The following is a 7,466-nucleotide window of genomic DNA, read 5'->3' as shown; positions in this document are numbered from 1 at the left end:
CCTCGGGCCTCGCCCGCCATTCAACTCCCCACCCGCAACCCCTGGCCAGGCGCCAGCTGGACTCAAGAAGGAGGAAGGCCATTTACTGGAGACAAACACTTTATTATCGTCAAGTTTGGCTACAGGGAGAAAGTGGGGGCCGGGGTGGAAAGTGAACAGTTGCGTGTTTCTCTCTCACCCCGTCACACAAGCCCCCTCATCTTTCCTTTCCATGTTCCCAGTCTCACCCAGCAAGGCAGAGACACACGACCATCTGCTTAGCCCGAAAGAGAGTCAGAATCCTGACCCCAACCCCGGTGGGTTGGAGCAAGGTCATGAGCCTCATGGCGTCTATAGCGCATCCAGAAAAACAAGAGGCGTCACTGATGCCTGGGCTCCCCACACGAGGAGTCAAAATGTGCCTGAAAAAAGTCTTAAAAAGAAGTTTCCCCAGCAAATTCATGGGACCCCAGGGTCAAGCATCCCACTCCAGCTGCCTCTGCTGGGCTTCATGCCCGAATGCAGGGCTGGAGCCAGGGGGCAAGGACCCAGTCGGGGAACACTGCTGTTTAAATATTAAACAGGGCTGTCTCGTCTCCCACCTGGGAGACTTCCCGATGCTTCCAAGGGCCCCGAGGAGGGCACCCTCAGGGTAGGGGTTCACTGCAGCTTTCCCCAGAACCCACCGCGGAGCCAGACCTGGAGCAGCTACAAGAAGTAATACTTGGTATTTACCAACTCCCTCCCAGTCCCAGTACACAAGACGGGGAGTTTTCCCCACATGGAGGTGGAAGGAAGGACCCAGGAGCCTGGGGCTCCTTTCTGTGCTTCCCTGTCTTTAAATATTAGGTTTAAATAAGCATAAATATTAAATACAGAGATAAATACACAAGAGGGGAAGAGCTGTGCTCAGGGCTCGGCAAGGTAGCGCAGGCCACGGTATGCCAGCCCCAGGAAACGCTGCAGCTGGGAAGCAACCAGGACTCCTCCTGCTCGGCGCTGGAAGGCCGACGTGAAGGTCGGCATGGTGCCCTGGGTGGGCTGCACAGCGGGGGCCACCCCCAGGTCCTCCATCTGTGGGGGAAGATGAGGTCAGCAGTCAGGGCAAGTTGGCACAGGGAGGGAAGGCCGGGGGCTGATGGGCTGTGGAGGATCCAGGGTTCACGGTGGAGCCAGGACAAGAACCAGGTCCAGGGACTTGGCTCTGTCCTAGAGAACTCCAGGGCCCCAGGCTTGCAGCACTACCTTTGGGGACCAGCTCGGTTCTGGCCCTTAAAGCTTGCTGCTCCCAACGAGACTCACCTGCAGCCAGATGTTGGTGGCAAAGTCGGTGACGTCCAGCTGCAGTGTGTCCAAGGTGGGAGCCAACTCTGGGGAGACGCCCGCCAGGGCCTGCAGGAGGCCCCGGTAGAGAAAGAGGCCGCCGTGCAGTTGGTCTAGGCAGCTCGTCTGGGGGGTCGGGTGGGAGAGTCAGGGGACGCCGCCTGGGATGCTCCCCTCAGGGCCCCTGCGTGGAGCCTAGAGAACTGGGGAGCCTTCCAGGTCAGCCTACCCTTCCGCCCCCTCATCTCCCTTCTCCCCTCGGGACACTCACCAGCTGCAGGGACTGGCTGGAGCAGCTGCTTAGGGGAGCCTGGGGGATGCCCAGAGAGTGCCTGAGCAGTACCAGCTCCTCCGGGTGGCACAGCTTGTGGGTGGCACACTGCGGTGGGAGGGATGCTGGGTGAGGGGCCAGCTCCTCCTCCTCCCCGAGCGCCCCCACCTCTCCACCCCCACATCTCCGCCTCCCCACCCGTCCTGCCAGGCTTCTCAGCCCCCTTCTTCCATCCAAGCTCCCAGCCAACCCTTCCCAGCACTAGAGGCTCTTCCCCCAGTTCCTCGCCAGCCGCCCTCCGGGCTGGGCCTCTCCTGATTCTCCTTTTCCCCCAGTGTCTCCTCTCCCCGTGCGTCCCTTCCTGCTGCCCTTTCCCACGCTGCCCTTTAGCCCTGCTCTCTCCCTCAGCTCCCCCCCGCGCCCCCTTCCCTCCCTGCCCTGCTGCAGCACCTGTCCCCTCCCTGTCCCCACGCTGGCCTCCCTCACTCACCAGCCTCTCCTGCAGCTCGGCGCCATCAGCCTGGATTTTCCTCACTTGCTCTAAGCACTTGAGCAGGAAGCTCTGGGGCAGGGAACGGGCAGGGCCAAGGGGGGTGGCTTCGTGCACCGTCCAGAGCGCGCTGTGCCAGAGGAGCAGCTGCAGGGCTGGGAGCAGACGGGGGCTCAGGAGAAGTGCAGACCTTTCTGGAAGCCTAGGCACCCCTGCCCGCTGCCACAGCTCTCCCCTCCCAGGACCCAGACACTCACCCATCAGCTTCATGGGGCTCTGGGCAGAAGGCTCAGCCAAGGGTCTGGGTGGGGCTGTAGGTTCTGGGTTCTGTCAGGGACCAGCTCCGGGGGCCTTTATACTCAAGCCCATGGAGGCCTGGGAGGAAATTACCTGGTGCTGCGACTAACGCTTAGTAATAGCTTCCCAAGTTTTATGCAAATTTGTTGTCCAGGACAATGCAGGGGGGTTGGGACCAAAAAAAAGTGTTTGCGAAAGTTTTGTGAAATTGTGGAATCTCTGATTCTTCTTTGACGTCTTGCCCCCCTCAAACTCCCTTCCTCCCCTCAGCCCCACCCAGGTCTGAATTGCCCCAGAGTGTTTGAACTAAACCTCTGAACCAAACTGAGCTAATGATAAAAGGCCGGGAGGCTGGAGTCTGGTTGAACCTCAAGGAGAGGCAGGCCTGGGGCCCTCCTCCGTCCCTCCCGCCCCTGGCATATCTCCTGGGTCAGCCGCATTAGCCACTCTCTTGGGATCCTTAAGCCACCTGCTCCCTAGGCCCCCAATTTGGAGAAGGAAGAAGCTAGTTTCCTCATTTCTGTCCCCCCAGGTCCCAGGCGATAAGAGATCGCCTCTCTGATTGCCCTCTTGAGGGGCCAGAGGCCTGAGGTAGGGACGTTGGGGTCTGGCTGCCTGTCCCCACCCCACACTCTGATGGGCATCCTCCCGGTCTCCATCCTGAACCGATTAGCTGGGAACTCCCCAATCCCCCCATGACTCATCCCTTTGCCCCCGGAATCCTGGCAGAGACCAGAGGAAACCGGATGTCTGTCCCGGATGAAGCAAGACCCTTCGAGGCTCTTGGGTCACCTGACCTTGTCCCTCCTCCTCCTCTTGCACTGACCACCCCCTACCCCCACCCCCGGCCAGTACCTCAGCACTTTGGAGTTGAGGGTCTGGGACAGGTGGCTTCCCTGGCGGGGTTCACTGCCAGCGGGCGAGTGTGTGCTGCCCTGAGGGGAGAAGGGATGGGGTGAGAAAGAAGAAACCACCTGGCCTCCAACCCAAGAACCACGCGCTGTCCAGGCTGGGAGAACTTTAGGCGTCTGTTCCAACACTGTGAACTGGGTCAGTGAATGAAGAGGCTCGCCCAAGGTCATGGGTAGCAGAGTTAAGAGTTATAACCCAGACCTCTGCCTCCAGTCTGAGCGTTTTCCATAGGCCATGGGGCCTGCCTGGGGCAGTGCGGCCGACTGCATCTGAGACTGTCACTTTCTCTCCCAGTTAACCCCACCAGGTGCCTTAACAGTCTTGGGAAGAGGAGTGGGTGTGTCTAACTGGTCCAGGCCATCTCTGGGGTGGGGGTGCCCTCTGGTGGTCACAGCTGGCAGGGCCAACAACTATGAATCAATTCATGTCCTGCCTCTGGTCCTGGCCATGCTGGACAGCCCTGGCCCTGCTGGACAGCCCTGGCCCTGACTCTACCTTAGGCCAGGACACTGATTAAGCCCAGTTCTATGCCCACCTTCATGGGAAGAGAAGGGTGAATTTAACAGAACTGTTGGGAGTCAGGGCAAGAGTTCTCACAATCATGCCTTCTCTCCCTCGCCTTAACCTCCAGAGTGCACAGCCCACCCCAGATAATGTGTTGGGCACTCCCCGTTGTTGTTCAGTCGCTAGATCTTGTCCGACTCTTTGCAACCCCACGGACTGCAGCACACCACGCTTCCCTGTCCTCTGCAGTCTCCCGAAGCTTAAATTCTTGGGCATTGAGTCCGTGCTGCCATCCAACCATCTCATCCTCTGGCACCCTCTTCTCCTGCCTCCAGTGTTTTCAGCATCAGGGTCTTTTCCAATAAGGCAGCTCTTTGCATCAGATAGCCAAAGTATTGGAGCATCAGCACCAGTCCCCCCAATGAATATTCAGGGTTGATTTCCTTTAGGATTGACTGGTTTGATTTCCTTGCAGTCCAAGGAACACTTCCTGCACATTGGCAAATGCACTCTTTTAATAAGCCTTATCACAAAATTACCAGAAAGATCTCCCCCTTTACAGAAGATGAATTTGATCTTGAAGAGGTTAAATGACTTGTCCCAAAATAGCAGAGCCAAGGTCTGCCCTGTGCCAGAGTCTTCAGCTCTTAACTATCAAGTCTCTGTGTTCCGCCTTCCTCACCTGGGACCAGGCCAGCTCTGGACCCAAACTTTAATTTTCACTTACAGTGCAGGTGTGTCAGATGTTTGGCTCAGAAAATGCTGATTCTAACAAGGGTGGCCAGAATGATGAAAGGACTCACGATGTTGATTTGAAAAAAGCAGAGTTAAAAAAAAACACAAACTTTTTTTGGTGAAGGGGCTACTCCTTGTGGCACCTTAGTTCCCAGACCAGGGATCGAACCTGTGTCCCCTTCAGTGGAAACACAGAGTCTTAACCCCTGGACCACCAGGACATGTCCACAAACTGGCAGTTTTGTCTGGCAAAGAGGAGAGGGTTGTTGTGTGGTTTCAGGGACCAGAAGTGGGATAGGGAGTGGAAGCCACGGCCAGTCAATTTTCAGCTCAAGAAGAGAGTGTTCTGACTACCGGAGGTGTTGAAGGATGGGGTGAGCTGCTTCCAGAGAAAGTGGGACTGTCTGGCCAGGGAGGTGTTCTGGCCTCCATCCCATACAGAGAGAATCTGGGTGAATGCTGGCTGACAATTAGAGGGCACCTCTTATATGCCAGGCACCTTCCATTACACTTTCGTCTTTCATCCTATAACCGAGTGTGCAGAATCTCCATGATAGACAAGGGTTGGCTTCAGAGCAGGGAAAAGCCCAAGATCACAGAACAAACTGCGGGCAGGATTTGTGGCCGCCCTTCCTGAGCCCCCGTCATTCTCATTACACTGTCTTCCTATTCAGAGAGATGCACTTCTTGGATGACAGCTCAGCCCAGGTTTCAGCCCCGCCCGTGAGAGAATAAAGACCAGGCAGAGAGAAAGTTACTGGTTCTGATACATGTAGGCTGGGCCAGACTGAAACCGTCTCTCAAAGGGCCTGGCCCCAGAGACCCCTAGCTGTTGTTCATCCTTCCAGCTTCCTCAGGGCTTTCCTAATTATTTCTCAATAGCCAGAGCGGGTGGGTAGCTTCCACTCACACTTCCTGTTTTCATCTGGAACTGGGCTTGGAGCACATCCCACCCCCCACCCCCCTTTATTTTTGGCCACGACACGCATCACATGGGGATCTTAGTTCCGCAACTAGGGATCAAACCTGTGCCCCAGCCGTGGATGCCCTGAGTCCTAACCACTGAACTGCCAGGGAAGCCCCAGAGTGTCTTTATACAGGCTCTGGAGTAATGCCTTTGCTGCAGACTTGGCCTGTGGGCTGAGATATGTACACCCCAAGTTGAGAATGAGTGTTACATTTTTTGAAATGACTGGAAAAAAAAAAAAAAGAATATTTTATCACATGTAAAAATCACAACAAGCCAGTGTTCATAAATAATTTGTTTAGGACTTCCCTGGTGGTCCAGTGGTTAAGAATCTGCTTGCCAATGCAGGGAACACGGATTCAATCACTGGCCTGGGAAGATCCCACAGGTCACAGGGCGACTAAGCCTGGGTGCCACGACTACTGAGTCTGGGCTCTAGAGCCCACAGGCAATGACTGCTGAGCCCACACGGCAACTACTGAAGCCTATACACCTAGAGCTTGTACTCAAGACCAGAGCAGCCACCGCAGCGAGAGGCTTCAGCACCTGGAGGGCAGCCCTGCTCGCTGCAAGTAGAGAAAGCCCACTCAGCAGTGAAGACCCAGCACAGCCAAAAATAAATAATTTGTTTACATATTGTTTATGCAAGTCCCCTTTCAAGAAGGACAGAAGTGAATAGTTGTGACTGCGGATATGGCTCACAAATCTAAAAAACGTACTGTCAGAGCCTTTAAGAACAGTTTGCAAACTATGTCCACAGGACACATGTACAAAGGGACACACAGAAATGTCCTCTGGAATGTTGTTTGTAACAGTAAGCCAGTGGCCACCAGTAAATTAATAAATCATGGCCTATTCATACCACGTGTGCCTCCCCACCCTTCCAGAATAAAAAGCCACAAGGAAAGGAGTTTGTTTTATTCAGTTGTATTCTCAGTCCTTGGAACAGTGCTGGGTGTGGGTTTAAAGATGATTAGACCTCAAAACCCATATTGAGTGAAAGGAACTTACTTTCAGATGATACATCATTTGCAGAGATTTAAAAACTCAAGACAATACTGTATGTTGTAGTAAAAGTAGAAAAGTGTAAACTGGAAGGCTAGCCATTGAATTTAGCAGAGTGGCTGTCTTGAGGGAAAGATGGGCTTTAAACTTACCTTTAAAGATGGGCTTTAAACTTTTGTTATTCTTTGTACTTCTCTGTAGTTTTCTAACTAAAAAAAAAAAAGACTGGAAGGTAGAGAACACAGTGAACTCTCCAAGCATAAAAATAACACTGAATTTCTCCAGGAAAAGGAAGCCAAGCCAAGGAGGATGGATTACAAGAAACTTCCAGATACTGAGCAGACAGAAAAATGGTCCACAGACTCAAGGCGGGTGAGAACCAGGAAATCATGACAAATAACCCCACCTCTGTGAACAGCACTGATACACTCTGATCCATTACCAACCAGGAAAGGGTCTGGGGCACTTTGGGCTGGTGGTGACTTCAAGATCTGTCATTTTGAATAATAATAATTACAACTAATTATCACACACTCAGAAAGAGTCATTTCATTTATTTATTTTTGGCTGTGCTGGGTCTCCGTTGCTGTGTGGCTTTTCTCTGCGGTGAGCTGCGGCTACTCTCTTGCTGCGTCGCAAGCGCTTCTTATTGTGGTGGCTTCTCTTGTGAAGCGTGAGCCCCAGGGCGCGTGGGCTTCAGTAGTTGGGGCTCTGAGCCCTGGGCAAAGCCTCAGCAGTTGTGGCACATGGGCTTAGCTGCTCTGCAGCACGTGGGATCTTTCCAGGTGAGGGATAGAACCCGTGTCTCCTGCACTGGTAGGTGGATTCTTTACCACTGAGCCACCAGGGAAGCCCCAGAAAGTCATTTTAAAGGTCAGGCAAAGTGGTCAAGGGCCAGAAGGACAGCAATGTGAGGACAAAAACCAACCAACCAGCAAGAAAACAGAGCCACAGGCTGAGACTGGAAGGCTGCACACACCCCA

General features: G+C 54.0%; 1 protein-coding gene across 1 annotated transcript; it reads right to left on the bottom strand.

The window, feature by feature from the left end:
- Positions 1-888: 888 nt before the first annotated feature.
- On the bottom strand, positions 889-2,354 carry CSF3 (colony stimulating factor 3). Its single transcript, XM_052658738.1, has 5 exons — positions 2,321-2,354; positions 2,064-2,218; positions 1,574-1,681; positions 1,282-1,428; positions 889-1,053 (listed from the first exon to the last, which is right to left on the bottom strand). The coding sequence occupies exons 1-5, from the start codon at positions 2,331-2,333 to the stop codon at positions 889-891; spliced, it is 588 nt and encodes a 195-aa protein (XP_052514698.1). The 5' UTR covers positions 2,334-2,354.
- Positions 2,355-7,466: the final 5,112 nt, after the last annotated feature.

Source organism: Budorcas taxicolor, chromosome 19 (assembly GCF_023091745.1).
Source record: "Budorcas taxicolor isolate Tak-1 chromosome 19, Takin1.1, whole genome shotgun sequence".
Lineage (NCBI taxonomy): Eukaryota > Metazoa > Chordata > Mammalia > Artiodactyla > Bovidae > Budorcas > Budorcas taxicolor.
The sequence above is the reverse complement of the archived record's forward strand: the minus strand, read 5'-3'. Positions and strand labels throughout refer to the sequence as shown.